The sequence below is a fragment of the Symphodus melops genome (genome assembly GCF_947650265.1).
Source record: "Symphodus melops genome assembly, chromosome: 20".
In the NCBI taxonomy this organism is placed as follows: domain Eukaryota; kingdom Metazoa; phylum Chordata; class Actinopteri; order Labriformes; family Labridae; genus Symphodus; species Symphodus melops.
This window is the reverse complement of record NC_136710.1, coordinates 5,468,681-5,487,612: the sequence shown is the minus strand read 5'-3', so window position 1 is coordinate 5,487,612 and position 18,932 is coordinate 5,468,681. Positions and strand designations below refer to the sequence as shown.

Here is an 18,932-nt window from a genome sequence, read left to right as displayed (position 1 = left end):
AATGAGAGAAGAGGAGGGAAGGAGGTGAGGAGAGGAGGTGGCAGGGGTGGAAATGAGGCAGGAGAGGGGGGAAGAGGAGAGAAGTAGGAGAGGGCTGGAGGTGAGCAAAGCAAAACTGCTTCACTGTGTCACCTTAGGGGGAGGGGGAGGGAAGAATTTGCACGTACGCACGCACGCACACACACACACACACACACACACACACACACACACACACACACACACACACACACACACACACACACTGTTGAAATCAAAAGTGACATGTGAGGAAGACGGCGAGAGGTCGACAGATAAGTAGCCAGAGAAAGAGACAGGAAAGAGGCAAAGGAGCAGGATGAGGAGTGAGGAAGAAGAAGTGGAGGCACGAGAAACAGAGCAGAGGAATCGTCACAAGGAAAAGAAAGTGAGGGGGAATGTAGAAGGGCAGAGGAAGGAGGGGGAGAAATACTAAGGAGGGGAGAGAAGTGGAGGAGGGAAAGGAAATGGATGGGTGAGAAAGGAGGGAGGCAGGGTTTATAATAATGAGTAAGAAGGAGAAGAAACAAAAAAAAAATCTTCCAGGGTGCACAATCAGAGGAGAGAGGAAACGGGGGAGGTTGAGGAGGGGAATTAGAGCAGATACTCAGGAGGAAGGAAGGAAGGAAGGAAGGAAGAGGAGGATGATAAAGTCGGGAAAAAGAGGAGCAAATGAAGGGATAATATAAAAAAAGGAGTGTAGGAAGGAGCAGGAAGCATGCACTGTGGAAGGAAAAGGGTGGGTGACAAACAAGAGAGATCATGGAGGATATGTAGGCTATAGCTAAGGTAGGAACATGTGCAAACAGGGATGATGAAGAAGAGGTGGGGAAGAAAGAAAGGAGGTGATGGCCAAGAGAAAGTGGAGAGAAAATAAAGCAGTAAGTAACAGGCTGTTACATGTCAGCAGCAGACACTTGTGAAGGTAGCAGCAGGTTCTTTGTATGTTGGTGTGTACTGCCAGCATCAGGTGTGAGAATCACACACACACACGAACATGTAGGCTACTAATACGCACGCACAAACACAAAGGTAAAACGTTTCAATTGTTGGACATTTTAAATGAGATAAAGGAATCAAGTGTGCTGAAACTTGTTATCAGTTCATGCACACAGCAGAGTGGGTGCTTGATTACACTTTCTCATGTATGCACAGTTACAGACATTGGGTTCAATTTGCACTCCCTCTTCTCTCCACCATGCATACATCAGTACAAGTCTGGACAGCCTGCCTCAGCACAGCGATGCACAGTTGACGAATCCCTCCGCCGACACACTGGCAAGAAGTCCCTAATTTATGGGATTTTGATAGATGGCAGATTAATATTCTAAAAACACCTCCTGAATTTATCAACTAAACACAACAGCCAATTCATCCGCTCTCTATTTAAACGATATAACCTGCGGATAGTTAGCATAGTGTTAATTGTAAGGTGGAAACTGGATTTTTATGTCAAAACCTTTCAGTACGATGCTGGTGAAGAAAACAGACCGTGTTGTATCAAATGACATGCTTAGCTGCAAACAATTCCAAATTGGGATAAAACATAAATAATAGTTTGACGGGACTACTTTTTGTCAATCCAAACGGCTGGTTTGGGAGGAGGCGAGCACATCGGGCGGATGTCCACCTCACTTTTCCCCGGGTGTTGTCCGTCTCCCCGGCACACACACACACTACCATCTCTCCATGCAGTTCATTTCATTGTACTGACTGTGGACATCAATTAGGCGAGAAATACGATTTTTTTGGACTAACCGAATTGTCTGTGAGCACTTCGGAGAGGACGTGGGGACCGAGGACGGAGGTGCAGAGAAGTTTTGAAGGGGAAGCGGAGAGAGACGACACACAGGTACAGTGTGTGTAACTGTTGTCTCCACTTTCAAAATACGTTACTAATGTAACGCAGAGGTACTAACCCTGCAAGCTAGGTGGCTAACATTAGCATCCCAGTGACCAACTCCGTTTGATTGTAGATGCACTTTGACGACGAAAGGGAAGGAGGGATGAGGAGGAGGAGGAGGGGGAGGTCGGCTGATTTTATTCTTGAGACTCTGAAAATGACTCTTTGACTGTTCACATTGCTCATGTTTGCAGCTAGAGGTCCCGAAAAGAGACCCGACAACTTGAGTTTGAATAATCTAGAGGGCGAATCGTTGTACTTACCATCAGCAAAGCAGGGAAGCGTGGGGAAAACAAAAGGATTTCAAAGTCTCACACAGAGGACTGCTGAGGGAAAAAGATGTGAAGTTATTGATTTAAGCTGGGAAGTAAGCACGCAAAGACCTTTAGCCCATCACTTTTTTTATGTGAGGTTTAATTTAGAATTTATTTACACAAAAACCAAGGTTGGAAAATTCAAACAGGATTGCAGTGCTGTCTTTACCAGATTAAAAAAAACAAAAACAAAAAAACATTTAATGAGGTTGATTATTGGAGAACATGTTTAGCTATCTGTAAAACAAAACCAAAAAAAAAACTATTTAACATTCATAAACCTGAAACAGTATGTGGTATGGATGTTTGTGTGTTATCAGTCATGTCAGATTTACAAAAGCCCATTGAAGTTGACGTGTGTGTGTGTGGGGGGGGGATTTAAATAGAGATAGTCAAATTAATTTTGCAAGCCTAAAAGCTTAGTCAAGTAGTACAATTCACCACTAACAGACTCGAGCTTTATTTTAGTGCTGAGGTTACAATAGTTTTTGACGAATCTACCGGAGATCGAGGCTACTACAGCCCGTGTCCGAGCCGAGGCTATACTACCTTCAAACTCTCTAAAAGTGACATTAAACATACCCACCAGTCTCAGTTGTAAACGGTATCATTTTAAAGATGTGCAAATGTGGACATGTGATGTGTTTAAGGCTCAGATAATAAGTTTATAGTGAAGTTAGGCCGGGCAGCTGTTGTGGGTTTGAGGGGGGGGGGCAAACGGGAGCCACGATAGACAAAGACCCCCAGAGAGCCTCGGACACTTGTATTGTCTACCGGAGTTTGGTAGATGTAGTGTAATCTCTCGGGTTGTAGACATCCCCCCCCCCTCACTTTAAATCAAAACAGAGCAGGTTTAATCTGGAGAAGAAGGTGAACGATTTCACGTCGAGTCGTCCTGCCGTGTAAATCCGCGTCGTTGCTTTGTTCGAGTTCAACTTCGGTTGCTGATGATGAAGTTGCTCCTGTGTTGGGAAGATGAAAACCAGGGCGAGTGTAAGCACTCACTGCCCCAAACTAAGTGTTTGTACATCGACGTGTGATCACGATCGGTCTCTCTTTGTGTTCACCTGTCGTGTGTGTGTGAGCCGCTCTGGGTTTTTTTTTTGGAGGGACTTCTGACATGCTGACTTTGTGCTGTGTGTGTCCTTAGCTGACCGTCTAGTCTTTTGTGAGAGTCGCTGCCCCGGAGAAACAGAGAGAGAGGGAGAGACAACGAGGCTTGGCCACGTAGTGATAGCTGTCGCTGACTGTGGATGACACTTTAAACGAGAGCCCTCTTCATGAAGGAGCACCCATCGTGTTAACCCAGGGCACCTTTGATTTGTTCTTCTGGAGATGCCACTTGTCTGATGTGCTGGATTTCCTCAGCGTGGCTTTATGTTTGTTGTTTGTGTAAAATGTGCGAGAGACTGAATATATTTTAGTAATGCGAAAGATGTTTATACAGCAGGGCTGAAAACAAGTCATCACACTTGGAGGTCTTGAATAAAGCTGATGAATGGAGGAAGTTTCAGGTTGATGGTGAGACTGATTTAAAAGAGGACAGAAAGGGGCGATCGATGCAGTGTGTGTGTTTTTAACTTGAATGATTATAGCCAATAAATCATCTGGATTTTAAATGAATGTAGCACTAATATTGCAATACATAGATGCACAGAAGGCTGATTAACTGACTAAATAACTGTATTTGAGAACATGTTTCCACACAGTAAGTCTACCAGGTCTAGTGAAGACCACTGTGATCCTCCTCTACCTGTGCTGCAGACTGTGTTTAGAGTAGTGTAAGAGAGAGAGAGAGAATGCAGACTGATAAATGTGACAAAGGTCATGTTGTTTCTGAAAAAACTTCAAGAAGGTTTTTTGAGTTTTAGTAAAAAAAAGAATAAAAAAAGAAGTTTGCATTGCGGTGCATATCAGTAAACCTTTATGTCCAGAATCATACGTATCTAGGTGGAATATGAAGGATAATAATATGAATACACGGGCGGATGTAAAAATGTAACTTCCTACAATTTTTTTTCTTCCTACAATTAAAAAAAAAACGTTTAAATCCAATCAGAGCTACCAATCAGTAAACAATTAATAATGATCATTTTCCTAGTGCACTGAATAACAGACAGCTTGTTTTGTCCAGGCTCCAAATAACTTCAGCTCATACCGTGGTCTGGTACACTAACTGTCTTCAGTTCTTGTCTGGTGCCCAAACGACTGCACAGTTTCTTTGATTAGCTCGAGTAAGAAAGGAGGACTTGAGTCAGTCGCTCCTTGAATCCAAACGAGAGAAGACGCCTCTGTGGATCGTGTGGGGATGTGATCTGAGGGGTGAATACGTGAACGTAAAAAAGTCAGCTCTAAGTACACAATAAACACGTGTTCACACCAACAGTTGGAGCTCAGTTATGTCCTGATGAGTTGTGAGAGAGATGGAGCTGTGTGAGGAGAGAGTCACTGACTGATAACCGGGCTCCTCCATAGATAAGAGGAGTTCTGCTCTGAACTAGTGTTGAGTTAATCACGTCAGCTCAGCAGAAATGAAGAGATCGCCTCCAAAGTATTCTCATGGCGTGCTGTGTGATTTCATGAGAGTAAATCAGGGTTTCAGTGAAAACAAACGGTAGCCACCTCACAAAAGTCTCCGATGACGGTTTATGAGAGATCCGATCAGGATGATGATCGCTTATTCATATTTCATGTCTGTGTTTGGTTGCAGCCATGCCCTCAGTGATGGAGCGCTCGGGGGCCGGGGTCCTGTCCAGGAGCAGAGCGAAGACCGTAACCAACGGCAACAGCCAGCCACACTCGGAAGAGGAGAGCAGCGATGAAGAGCACGCTCACGGTAGGAACGCGGACGTGTCAAAGCGGCGACGCCCCGGGCTGACTGATTTAAAACCCAGACCAAAAAAACGGTTAAGAGGTGGCTCTGCTCGTCTGACGGGAGGGTCACATGACGCGTACAGGAAGTGCACAGGAACAGAGAGGAAGGTTCATAGTAACCATGAACAGTCAAAGAACATCTCTTCATGTCTGTTGCAAAAAAAAAAAAATCAGGACATCCAAAAGCTGTAAGTTGGGAGCGAAATGAAACGAGGTACAAGAAGCACATTGTTGGAGCGTTATTGGTGTTCTTTCCACGCTCCATCTGTGACAGTTTACCACGCTGTGTGACATTTTACGCTTAACTCTGGTTCGGATTGCAATGGAGATAGCCCGGGAAACGGTTTTTAACGAAGCGTAAGCAGCAGCAACCACATGTGCTCACACAGATCGATCTTTTTTTTGTTTGTTCTGTTGTTCTGCAGAGATCGGCGTATCTGCAGGCTGGGAGAGCTGTCAAACGCTGTGCAGCCTTCCCAGCGATTTTTTAATCATCAGTGGAGTCGGGTCAGAGTCCCGAGCCTCCTCCTCCTCCTCCTCCTCCTCGCTGCTCTATTTACCACTAACACAGCAACAGCCAAATGTTGTCAGATTTGGTAATGTTTCCAGATCGGACCGTGTAAAATAGTTCACCCGCACACGCGCTTCCAAACGTGATCCCGGCGCGGTTGCGTTCGATGCTTTGCTGCAGTACTTCCTCAGTCCTCGTCACTGCTCCTCCTTCTGTCCTTCTCTCCCCCCCCACACACACACACACTCTCCCATCCTTTCTATTCTCTGCCCGCATGCGTCTCTCCTTCCTGCTCTTTCTCTCCTTCACCCCGCTGACTTGCCGGTGATCTTTCACGTTTTAACTGCCGTGTGTACTTTCCCCACAGTCTTCAGAGAAATCACAAAGCTCTTCACGACCGGCTCCTTTTTTTCCCCCCTTTCCTACCGAGAAGTGTTCTTCTCCTCTCACCCTCTCTCTGCCTCTCTCCTCCCATAAACTCCACCTCTCCTCCCTTCCTGTCCTCGGTCCCTGAGGAAACAGTAATGTGTCCTCGGTGTCTGCTTCGCTGCTACTCCCATACTGTCTCTCTGTCTGCGCCTAACCACAGCACTAATGCCTTAATGTCCATTATCAGCTGGTTCACGTTCAGCTCTCCGTCCTACTCTGTCTCTACGTCTGTCACTTTGAGAAAGAAACCCTTTTGGAGTGACATCAGATATTACGATCAGGCAACATGTTGAACTCTTATCGAGGAGTTTTCTACAGCTGAAGACCATTTGATGTCTGAATTAGTCCGAATTGGCCTTTGAGGTTATTCATGAAATAAAACAGAGAATCAGAAAAATGACAAATGAGTCATTGTGCTGTATGACACTGCATGTGAGATAAAAAAAACCATGCGTGAGTGTGAGACATGATGGAGAAAGTGAAGTTATGCTCACCAGTTGTACTTTAATAGCTGCTGACCTGCACGTGTAATAATGAAAAATAAATAAAATGAAGGGCGGAGCGTGTCGAGGTGCTAAAGATGTGTGTTGTGTTGGTTGTATTTGAGAGATATGACAGTAGATAGAAATAGAAGAAATAGAAGGTAGAGTTGTAAATCGGGGAGGGAGAGAGTGGAGAATGACCGCATGGATTCGACCCCCCCGGCCCGCTCACTTCGAGGACTCCAGCCTCTGTACAAAGGGGGGCGCACACTAACCGCTGAGCCACCAGCGTCCCATATTCCAGATCATTAACACGATCGCTTATTTAGTGCGGACACTCGTTCTGTCTCCCTGTACAGCTCGACCCACCATCAGGGGGAAATAAAAAAAGTCACTTTTGTCCTCTCTCTCTCTCTATCTCTGTATCTCTGTGTCTCTCTCTCTCTCTCTCTCTGTCTCTGTCTCTATCTCTGTGTCTCTCTCTCTCTCTCTCTGTCTCTGTCTCTATCTCTGTGTCTCTCTCTCTCTCTCTCTCTCTCTCTGTCTCTGTCTCTATCTCTGTGTCTCTCTCTCTCTCTCTCTCTCTCTCTCTCTTTCTCTCTCTCTCACTCTCTCTCTCTTTTTGTCTACAGACAGCATGATCAGAGTGGGAGGAGACTACCAAGCTCAGATTCCAGAGTTCAAACCAGGTGAGATGGCACAGAGGAGAGAACGGGAGAGAAGGGGGGGGGGGGCGCAGAGAAAAACATGGAGGGGGGGGGCCTGGAAGTGAGGAGAAATGTGTGACATTGAAATGAATGAAGAAGGAGAATGCAGATTATGAGAACAATGAACGTTGGTTGACCAGTGTTACACTGAAAAAAACCCCCCAAAAAGCTCTTCTCTTTACCGTTAGCACTTTCTTTTTTCAATGTGTCACAGTGGTATGTAGTGTCGCCATGGTGACGCAGAATAACGCTAGAGTGAGTCGTTTTGCTGAAATAGTTTGATCACATTTTAATTTCAGACCGACGTGCTGTGATGGCTTGTTTGAGTTTTAATCGATGCACAATGATGAAGACCGTCCCACACGCTTCAGCTCGCAGCCGAGGGGGAAAACCAACCTGCGTTTTAAAGTCAGCGCACAGGTGTCGATTCCCCCCGCAGAGCTCAGCAGCTGCACGTCTCCGTCTTCCCCTCCTGCACGTTTCTCTCTCGCTAACGAAGCGGAAGCTGAAGAGCGGAGAGCAGCAGACGAGCGCAACATGCAAAGAAGCGAGACGAAGCCAGAAAAAAAAAAAGTGAATTAGTTTGACAAGTCGTGACAACCTCAGACAGAGACATATAGGGAGCACACACACACACACACACACACACACACACACACACACACACACACACACACACACACACACACACAAGTAGGTGATGAGTTCAGATGGAGGTATAATCTCTCTGATGAGATGTTTAAATGTGAGGTGTTTACTTTGTGCTCACTACAGATAGTCCAACCCGCTACGATGAGAGAGACCAGAGGAGCATGTTGGTGTGGTGCCCCAACAGCCAGCTGTCTGATGCCATGTGTAAGCTCAATGCATGAACATGAACACACACACACACACACACACACACACACACACACACACACACACACACACACACACATACACACTCCTCCTATGCCCTGTCTCCTTATTCCCTTCTGTTTCTCGCGTCGTCATTTGCCGCTCTCTCAAATCCGTTTCCTCCTCCTCCTCCTCCTCCCAGTGGACGAGTACATCCTGATGGCCAAGGAGAAACACGGATACAACATGGAGCAGGTAGAGCTCGACAGCATCGCACGTCCGTCTGCTTTGAAGGCTGTTCCCTGTCCCTGTTTGAGGCCTAAACTTTTCTTTGGCTCCTTCAGGCCCTGGGCATGTTACTGTGGCACAAACACGACGTGGAACGCTCGCTCGCCGACCTGGCCAACTTCACCCCCTTTCCGGACGAGTGGACAGTGGAGGATAAAGTGCTCTTCGAGCAGGCCTTCAGCTTCCACGGCAAGAGCTTCCACCGCATCCAGCAGATGGTGAGAGGCCCTGCTTTAGTTTGACTTTCAACCTGAATCACAAAGGCCAGTGCTAAACGTTTTGACTTTTCTTCAGCTCCCAGACAAGCTGATCTCCAGCTTGGTGAAGTACTACTACAGCTGGAAGAAGACGAGGACCAGAACCTCAGTCATGGACCGACAGGCCAGGAGGCTGGTGAGCAAGAGAGAGAAAGACGACAGGTATGAGAAACCACCGATCGTGGAGGGAAAGAGACGCATGGAGGGACGGACAGAAGGAAGAAACAACATCGTAGAAAGACCTGAGCAGATGTGTTTTTACTCTTGTAGTAATGACGACCTGGAGGAAGGCGACCCTGGCAGTGACAGTGACTTTGAGATTGACACAAAGAAAGAGGTGAGCTGTGTGTGTGTGTGTGTGTGTGTGTGTGTGTGTGTGTGTGTGTGTGCACGCCTGCTGGAATATAAAAGTTGTTTTGTAAATCACGGCTTGCCTGAGGAGATCAGTCAGGCCAAATCAACATCTTTCAATTTCAAGCTCATTCATTATCCATGATGTGATACCGCACTCTTGAATTGCGGTTCTTGTGAAAATGTAACAGTGGGAAAGATCTTTTATTATTATTTATGAATTGTCTTCGTCCTCTCAGGCAGTGAAACAGAATCCAAACAATGCCAGCTCGGACAAGGCGACGCCCAGCCGCTCTGGGCCGGTGAAAAAGGAAAACATCGGGGCTCAGTACCGCCACCACCCGCTCCGAGCCCGCCGCAGACCGCCCAAAGGCATGTACCTGGAGCAGGGAGACATCACGTCCCTGTCAGCTTCCAACGACGCAGGAGTGCTGACTGTACGGCAGCTGGACACACAGCTGGTGTCTCTCAAGAGACAGGTATGTTACTCATGCACGTGCGTCTTTAATCTGCTCCCATGATGCTGAGATTGATCAGAGACTGAAAGAATAAACTATTACTCAGGCTTGTCAGCAGAACAGTAGAACATCAAGTTTAACCCCCCCCCCCCCCCCCTCTCTCTCTCTCTCTCTCTCTCTCTCACAGGTTCAGTCGATTAAACAGAACAACAGTAGTTTGAAACAGAGTTTAAATGAAGGCGTTGGAACTTTCAAACCTGCTGAGGTATGTTTTTTTTTTTCTTTTTGTTTCTTTTCTTAAAACATTTTTCAAAACATTTTCCCACCCTTTTTATATCGTTCATCTGTTCCTCTTTCCCCGGACTCTATTCTCGTATTTTCATCTTTGACGTTCAGTGTCTCTCTCTCTGTTCTTAAATGTGTTTCCCATCCCCAACTCCTTCTCCCATTATTTTAGCCCTTGTGCTACTAAGATTAGCCCTAATCTGCTCTTTGCTCTCACCCCTCTCTTTTTTTCCATTTCTAACCACCTAACTTTTCTCTCTCTCTCTCTCTTCTCTCTCTTCTCTCTCTCTCTCTCAGCCTGCACCTAAGATGAACTCTCGTTGGACCACAGAGGAGCAGCTCCTGGCCGTGCAGGGTGAGTAAAGCAGCATCATGGTCTTCCTTTTTTCCTCCTACAGAGTCTCCTCGTGCCCTTGGGCCTCCTCCTCCTCGTCCATTCACAGACAGCTCTGGTGTCGCGTTGGCTGAAACAATGCGCCCGGTGATTAGAAGAAGGAAACCTAAAATACAAACATCCATAAAATGTGACGCTCGGTTGAAAGCGATCCAGCGTGCTTACATGTTTCTCTCCCTGTCGTCCGTGTGTTCTGAATGATATAAATTGATGTGCTCTGAAAGGAAGAGTGAGCTGCTGTGATTTAGTGTCCAGCTGTGATGGAAGTCAACTAAAGTTGCAGTCGGAGTAAAGCAGCTACTGTTCGACGGCGCTCTGTCAAATAAAGAGGCACAGTTAACAAACAGGAGGGCATTCAGGGAGGCGTCTTCTCCAGACCAGGTTTCATGACAGAAGATGTTACTCACCGTACGTTGGTACGGACACGGAGCCCGACACCACATCTGGATATAAACGTAGAACCAGCTGCTGCTAAACAAGGTCTATAAGCCATCAGCTTAAGGTTCCTCTAGACGGGGTTCTAGGAACTGAAGTTCACAGAAAGAAGCTGATTGGTTCTAATGTTGAGTCTGCATCGATTCTGAGTTTGTGTTCAGAAAGTTACAGAACAGTGTTTTCATTTTATGTTCTGTGGTTCAAATCCACACTCTACCTAACATTAATACATTCGTTACACTCAAAGTCAAATATTTCAAGCTTTTGGGTTTTAATCTTGATGATTACAGCCTGCAGCTCACACAAATCTAAATTTCTGTGTCTCAAAATCTTCTGACCAATAAGGTTCAGGTCAGTCCGACTAGCTGGCCAATCAGACACAGTAAAAAACAAAGTGGTTTGAAGGTGAATATGACTTCAGACTGGATAACAGAGCTGTGTAGAAGTGAAATGAGAGTCACAGATGTCAGTGTGGTTCTTTCAGACCTAAATGAATCTGGATTGACAGCTCCATTATAAACAGAAGCTGACTTTTCCCTGTCTGCCTTTCAGCTATACGTCGCTATGGTAAAGACTTCACTGCCATCGCTGAGGTGATAGGAACAAAGACGCCCGCTCAGGTGAGCATGGTCACATCAGCGGTTTTATTCTGACCTCGGGCCTGCTCTCCTTCCTAAGCCGCACACTTCCTGTCTGAACAGGTGAGCTCTTTCTTCGTGAGCTACCGGCGCAGGTTCAACCTGGACGAGGTGCTGAGGGAGTGGGCGGCCGAGCAGGTGGCAACCAGCCGAGACCAGCGAGACCCCCGGAGGAGCGCTGACGAGCTGTCTGCTGCTCCAGATGGAGCCGCAGACGAGGACGAGGTGAGCCGAGCAGCTGATACACGAGACATAAAGAAGCACGTGTGAGGAGCATGAAACTCAATTTGTTCTCTTCCTGTGTCCTCCTCACGTTCTCCTCCCGGCCCTCAGGTCAAGATGGAAGACTCTCCGTCTGACCTTGCCGAGGGCTCCTCTCCGCCCTCCTCCTCCCAGACCCCCTCCTCCCTGTCGCAGCCCCCTCCTCTGCTGCGCCCTGCACCTCCCTCCGCTCCCCCCAGCCTCCTCCGTCAGCCACCTCCCCTGCAGACGCGCCCGCTCCAGAACCGAGCGCCCCACAACCACCCGCCGCCGCCGCTCATCAGGCCCGCGGTGACCGCCTCGTCCTCCTCCAACGGGAGCTCCAGCCTCAGGGCTTCACCTCCCAGCTCCTCCTCCTCCTCCTCCGCTGCAGTGCAGGTGCCTCCGTCACTGGTCGGGCTGAAAGTGGAGCAGCCCAACTCCCACTGATACACACACAAACACACATGCTCACACACACATGCTCACACACACACAGTTTTATTTATAGGAAAATAAACATCCATACACACCAAAAACACAACACTTTCCTGTTACTCCGTCTACGAAGCCTTTGTTCCTGGGACACAAATCACATGACCAACCTCCCCCCCACCAGGTCCACTTTGTGAGGCAACGGCCTGAAGCCCCTTTACTGTACAAACACCTACCTCCAGACCAACGATCTCTCGCGTCACCATGCACACACATTAAACACAAACACACACACTGAACACACACACTACCTGCACACCGCTCCCAGTACGAAAAGAAAAAGAGACACTGGATTGTCAAGCTGTTGAAGAAAGCTATGACCACAGAGTGAAACCCATCTGTGCGTTTCCATGGCAACTGCTGAACATCTGGATTACAGATGAGTGTGGTTGATCTCATAAACACACACACACGCGCACACACACACACACACACACACACACTGTAGACTCCACTGGGCAGGTATCAAGTCATCCAAGCAACCTTCAGGAAAATCGAACGATGACGAGATGAGGGGAGAAGAAGAGTTGCTCCCCTTCCTCGATCGGGAACTCGTTCAGATGTGAACAAACATTCCTTCCTGTTGTCAAGCTGTGCTTTCAAACCCGAGCGTGAAGGTACTTTTCCGCAGGAGATCCGGGGGCTTCGTCGCCGAAGCTTCGAGGTGATCGTTTCGGCTTTTTAATCGTTGAAGCTGTTGGTGCAAAAAAATGGGAAAAAAGAGCAAGATGCGAGACGTCTCCCTCTTCTCTCATAGCCATGTATTACTAGTATTTACTGGAGTGACGTTCCCCCCCCCCCCCCCCCCCCCTTTTTTTTTGACTAGACTTTTAAAGTGAGCCCTTAGATACGTTAGTTGTTGTAGTAGTTGAGGTAGTGCAAACTTTATTATGATGATGGTGAACGCTGACTGAGCACTAAGAAGAGAAAAGTCCCAAACACCCGGGATGGACTCATGAAGACTTTTGTTTGGGTTTTTTTTCCACTGGCTCTGTGTTGACGTCCTTCTGTCATCTTGTTTTTCCTTTCATTTCTTTGAGGAGTGTGTTGTTGTGAATGGCTTTAACACCAGAAGAACCAATCGTCTGCGTGTAAGACGACTGATTGTTGATCCTGGTTTACAGCGAGGGGCGGACGTGACCTCCTGCAGACGCTGAGAAAACAAAATGTTGTGCCAAAGTCTTTCTTCTTGCTTTAAAAACTCACTGACCCACCAAATGCTCATATTTCCAGTTAGCTGTTGAGCAGCAGAGTATGAACTTTGATTGATTTACATAAAAGGATGAGTCCAGATGTGTTTTAAGGGGGGAAAAAAAACTTGTGTCCACGTTCGTTCTTTTTTGGACTGAACTTCTGTAGCTGATGGGGAAGCTAACAGCGAGTCGTTCTCAAAGTTAACACAATCCACCTGCTAGCATCTCTGAAGTTTGGAGACTTCTTTTCTTTCTGTCTTGTCTTTTTCTTTCCCAAACTCAAAACAACAATCTAGAACTGCTTGTTGCCAAGAAACATTTTCCAGCCATTAAATCCTCACTAATGTGGCGTTTTAAGTTGGATGGAGATGAGGCTTCGTCGTTTGCTCATATGCTGCCAGGCACTTTTTTTTTTCTGTTTAACAAAGCCATCTGTTTCAAGCCTTTATGCTAAGCTAAGCTAGCTGGCTGTCATACTGACGATGCATACCTGTGAGCGATAAACAACCCTTTGCAAGAAAGTGACTTAGAATGTATATTTACAAAAAAAGCAGAAGATTCCTACAACTTGTATGTGGGTCAGCATAGAGAGCACAATGCTGGCTGAGATTGAGGCGAGCTGGATGGTTAGCTTCACAGCATGTGAGACTATTACACAGGTGGATGAATGAACACTTCCTTAAGCCTTCTGTGTCCAGGCAGACGCAGTTTCCTGTCTGCGAGTTCATCCGTTAGTCCCTCCTCGAAGCACAGAAGGATGTTCACGGCTTCTCTGAGAGTTGATTTAGCCGATGAGTTTGCTGCGAGTGTTTCATCTCGTGTAACCGTCTGTCTGTTTCGTTGGCGTGTGGTGATATTGGCCACATCATGAGCACAATGCTCTTCTGCTATGGAGACTTATTTCGAGTTGAATCAAGACAGTCGCAGCCATTTCTTCTCCACAAGCTCGACCTGTGTATCTTATCTTTTTGAGTTCAGCTCTTCGCCACAGATACAGTCTCGCGTCAGCTACTTTTGTTAGCAGAGGCCTTCAGGGTTCAAATGTACACAGCACTAAGCAGCAACCAGAGCAGCCCACCGTGTTTGGCTTTCAAATGGATTGACTTCTGACTTTGCCTGAACATGTTTTCTCACATTTGTCTCTCCTTCCCCCCACCCCCCAAAAAAACTGCTTGTGTGTACTGTATGTGAGAAGTTGTTTACATTGTGGAAACTGAACTGTTTGTGTTTGAGAAATGTTTTTTTTTCTAGAATAAAGAAATGACCAAATAAACGTCTTAGTCATCTTTAAAAGAAAGTGATCACCCAGCCTGGACATAAATTCAGAGTGGAGGAGAACATTAAGATACATTGAAGTCTATTGAAATGTTTGTTTACAGCTTTATTATTTATGCGCTTCAGGTGCACATCTTCTGTTTCCAACAGCTAAGCCCTAACCAAACACCCATCTGTTGACTCGTCAGGTTTGGCCACCTGCAGCTTCACATTCCTGAGCAGAGCTGGAGGCACGTGCAGACAGCGTTAACATGAAAAACTTAAACTGGTTTGCAGGAAATAGACAAATCCACTAGAGGGAGCTAAAGGTAACTCCTGGAATTATGTGACAGTTTTTCTTAATCTCATTGTTTAAAGGCTGGAAAAATGTTAGTTTTATGGTCTATATTTTACCTGGATTTGTAGCAGCTCTAAAAGAATCATACTCACCCTAAACTACACGAAACACCTTGGAAAAGCATGTTGGGAATTTTTTGGCACGTGGGAGTTGCTGGTGCGGTCAGAACCACCTGGAGCTAAACCTGCTCAAGACTGAGAAGATGACAAAGGACTTGAGGAGAGACAGACCCCCCCACATACACACCTTTAAGTCTCTCTCTGGACCTCCCGCAGAGGGACATTAGACCCGCTTATCATTTTCTACACTGCACTTTCATCACTATTTGGTTCGCATCCTCCACCAAACAGGACCTTCACACAGTGAAGAACCATAATGGCTGGAGAGAAAAACCCTCAGGGCTGACCTGCCCTCCATCCAGGACTTATACTAGTCCAAGGTCAAGAAACACCCCAGACACAACTCTTCAAACAGCCCCAGAAACTGGCAGCGTCATTTGCACTCTAAAATCTTAATGTGAAGCTGAAGAAGAAACAGCACCCCCTTCTGGTGATGTGGGGCAATATCAACATTTCTTAGCCTCACTCAGAATTTACAGATTCAACCTAAATAATCGAGTTTGAAAATAAATTGAATCAAATACATTCAGATCATGAGGACAGATCTGCTTATCTTTTTGGTAAAATGAAATCTGAATGTCATTTGTCCTGAAGCACTGGTTCCATCTTTACCAGGTTGGTTGGTCCCATTATAAACCAGGTATAGTTTCATAAAGGATGTATGAATGAGATCCATGAAGGCCAGGATTCTTTCCCCTTTTACTTGCTTTCACACGACTTAGAGGCACACAATCATTAGATCATTGTTTTTATTACTATCATTGTAATTTTTCATCATTTTGTCTTTACACAAAAAAACAAACAAATAATACATTTTTCAGGAGCTGATCAGCCTCCCAACCCCAATCCCACCACTACAGTTACAGTTTGCTCAAAACACATTAAAATCAATGTAAATTACAGCAATGGTAAAACGAAATAATGTCAAATTAAATCAACCCTGAAAGAGATAATATAACAGCCAACAGCCAGAATAATAATTAGAATCCAATACCCAGCACCTTAATACAATGATCAACTTGAAAGAAAGATCGGACATTTCAAAACGGAGAGAAATTAATAAAACGACAGTGGTCATTGTGAGAGAAAGAAAAGTGTTAAGTTAGGTACAACCAGCTGAAGGAGACCAAGCAGTGTCCCCATCACACCCCCCCCCCCCCCTTTTTTTTCAAATCCCCCCGAGACCATGTGTTTGTTTCCTTCGTGAGCAATGAACGCAGCGAGAGACCCGAGAGGTGGCGTCTTGTGTTCTGAAAGTGTGAAAATGTGCGCAGACATGAGAAACGTTCTGACGTAAGGTCTTGGCTTCTCTCCGCTTCAAGCCTTCTCCACTGATAAGGCCTTTAAAAAAAAAAGAAAATGTTAAAAAAAACTCAAATAGAAAAAGTAAAATCTTTTTTTTTTTGCAAGGATGATGCAAGCACGCTGCCGTCATCATCAGAACAGACGTCGATATCTCCTTTCAGAAAGTGGAGGGGGTTGGCGTTTATTCTGATAAACTAGAAGTCATGTGTTAAACGTGTTTGTTAAAGGTGCACTACACCGAAAAATTTAGCAATGATATGATCCATCGTGATCCCTCTGCCCTGAAAAGAATCCAAATCTGTACAAGCCCAAAACGACACAAAAAATATATTATCAAATCAAAAGCAATAGAAGAAAATAATTCACCATTCGTCGTCGTCGTCCTCGTCGAGTCATTTTTTCTTTTTCTTTTTTTTTCGTTTTCAGTGATTCTTTAAAGTACACTCACACACACTGTTGTTACAGACTCCAAAGACACCTGGTTTATGAGTTTGCTCTTTGGGAACACTTGGAGCAAAGAGGGGAAGCAGGGGGGAAAAAAACAAAAACAAAAACAAAACGGCGACATGAGTGGGTTCAGTGTTGACATTCTGGGTATGAAGGCATGATGCCAACTGAAGCACAAGAAAAAAAAAAAAAAATCAACAGAAATAGTACAAATAAATCCATTTGAGCATTTATGTGCTGACGTATGCAACAAAAACAAAAGCCCCAATTTGACTCCCTAAAGAAAGGCAACATAACATCCTGGAACAAACCGGTCGATACACTCTCCCTCCCTCCCCAGTCTCCTCGTCTGCCCTCTTTTCCAGTGCACAACTCTTTAAAAGCCATAAAAGACGAAAGGAAAGAAAAATCAAGTACGGACTTCAGTAAAGATAAGCTCGAACAATCAACGGCCGACGTCAAGTCTGACTGGCTTCCTCCGACTTGACGGCACGAGAGAAATTGAAGAACAAACAGGGAGTGAAAAGGTGAACAGGTGGATGTGTTTGTGCTGAGTTCACTTGGAAATAAGACGGGAGAGGGTGGTTAAGTGTTTGTTTTTATGAGGTGTGTGTGTGTGCGTGCGTGCGTGTGTGTGTTGTGTGTGTGTGTGTGTGTGTGTGTGTGGAAGTTGGTGGAAGGATGGATCAGGTGGATCTTAAAAAGTTTGTTTCTGGGCAGGCGGGGAGAGGGCGGAGAGTGTCCGTTAACCAACAGTCAGCAGAGTTCATCCAGCCAAATTCCAAGTGTGTGGTGTGTGTGGTGTGTATTTGTGGATGTTGTGTATATGAGACAGTGGGCTTCAGCAACCAAAGTCCTGGCTCAGTTCGGGAGTCCATTCCGTTTTGGAGGGGAACGAGAACAAATTCAATCTCAACTCTTTTCGAGTTTCCAGCAGAATAAGGCTCCAAGCTTCCTCTCCCTCATCAAGCACTTATTAAAGATTCAGAGAAACACAGAAAGACTTGTTTTGTTTTTTTTTGTGTTTTTTTTCAACTCCAGCAATTCCTCTGCTCTCCTGGTCCTCATCCAAACCCACCTTTAACCTGGTTTCCCTCCTACCAGAAAAAAAAAGATCCGGCAGCAGAACCGTGCAGGAAAAACAAAAAAAAAACAAAAAAAAACTGAATAAATAGCAGGAAGTAGTGACGAGGAGTGGTCAAAGTGATAAAAAGGGGACTTCTAAGAACGGAGATCAGACATGCAGAAGTGTGGGAACGTCTAAGTAGAACATGAAAAGAAACCCAGCAGGGGAAGAGAGAGATCTCGGTCTACAAGTCCTTCACAACTCAGAGGAAATCACTCAGAGTTTCTTGCTGCAGGGCCTCAGGAACTGAACGAACAGAAGAACTTCTAGAAAAGAAAACTTTTTCTACTCTCAGGAGAACCGATAGCCCTACTTCAGACCTTTGTCAGATAACAGATCCTGTTATTTAAAGTGACCCCACCCTGTAGCTTACCTCCCGACCTCCATAGTGCCCCTACCCTGCTCCAACCTCGCTCTCACCCTGTTCAGCCTCCCACCTCCACCCTCTCATCTCATCCCTCCTCGCTGCTCCTCTGCTCTCACAGTTTGAGCTCGTTGGCGATCTTTGAGGCAATGTTCTTGAAGGCGATGACGTGCCCGAGATCCGTTTGAAGCGCACGCCGTTGAGGGAGAGCCGAGGCAGCTTGCAGACCTCCATCTCCCACTGGACGAAGTCGTCGCGCGCCGGGTTGCCCGACACGCACCAGCAGCATGTAGCGCTCGCGCAGCTCGTACTCGCAGCTGTTGGAGTCGAGCACCTTGCGGATCTCGCGCATCATCTCCATGGGCTCCATGGACGACGTGGTCTTCATCGACCAGGTGAAGCGAAGCGAGCGCGGCTTGGCAGAGTCCTTTTGGCTGGCGGATGGTTGGAGGGCTGCCGGTTCCACCTGACGGTAGAGAGAGAGAGGAGGAGAGAGAGAGAGAGAGAGGGTGGAAGATGAGTCATCGAGCAGCAGGAGGAAAGAACGAGAGAATACTACCAGACAAAGATCGAGCGCTTTCTCTTCTACATGTTTATCCATAAGAACGGTGAAATGAAGACAGACTCTGCTGCCTCCACGTGCAGTGTGAAAGAATCTGACTTTCTCAGTGATTGTCACAATAACTGGTTGTGCGTTTGCGCGTGTGTTTGGTCAGATTGTGATCATTTCTGTAGCCCAGCTGTACAACGTGCGCCTCACGTACTGAGACTCAAGTCCTTCAAGAGACAAAGGCCTGCATTCAAATCCGACCTGTGGCCCCCCGCCCCTTTCCCCCCCCAAATGTCCTCC

General features: G+C 46.3%; 2 protein-coding genes and 1 long non-coding RNA gene across 3 annotated transcripts in view; 2 read left to right on the top strand and 1 right to left on the bottom strand.

The window, feature by feature from the left end:
* The window catches only part of LOC306841433, a 172,786-nt gene extending 158,522 nt beyond the window's left edge, over positions 1 to 14,264 (top strand). The window contains exon 2 of the long non-coding RNA XR_013781512.1: positions 12,041 to 14,264. This is a non-coding gene — a long non-coding RNA (uncharacterized lncRNA). The remainder of the gene's footprint in view (positions 1 to 12,040) is intronic.
* rcor2 (REST corepressor 2) lies at positions 1,588 to 12,033 on the top strand. Its single transcript, XM_079371313.1, has 14 exons — positions 1,588 to 1,870; positions 4,946 to 5,071; positions 7,164 to 7,220; positions 8,013 to 8,093; positions 8,278 to 8,330; positions 8,420 to 8,581; positions 8,658 to 8,782; positions 8,891 to 8,957; positions 9,211 to 9,450; positions 9,617 to 9,694; positions 10,012 to 10,069; positions 11,096 to 11,163; positions 11,245 to 11,406; positions 11,515 to 12,033. The coding sequence occupies exons 2-14, from the start codon at positions 4,948 to 4,950 to the stop codon at positions 11,869 to 11,871; spliced, it is 1,632 nt and encodes a 543-aa protein (XP_079227439.1). The 5' UTR covers positions 1,588 to 1,870; positions 4,946 to 4,947; the 3' UTR covers positions 11,872 to 12,033.
* A 3,332-nt stretch (positions 14,265 to 17,596) lies between the features above and the next one.
* The window catches only part of mark2b (MAP/microtubule affinity-regulating kinase 2b), a 44,033-nt gene continuing 42,697 nt past the window's right edge, over positions 17,597 to 18,932 (bottom strand). Inside the window, 4 exon segments of the mRNA XM_079371331.1 lie at positions 17,597 to 18,250; positions 18,253 to 18,361; positions 18,363 to 18,521; positions 18,523 to 18,548. Coding sequence (XP_079227457.1) covers positions 18,198 to 18,250; positions 18,253 to 18,361; positions 18,363 to 18,521; positions 18,523 to 18,548 — 347 coding nt within the window. The 3' untranslated portion in view covers positions 17,597 to 18,197.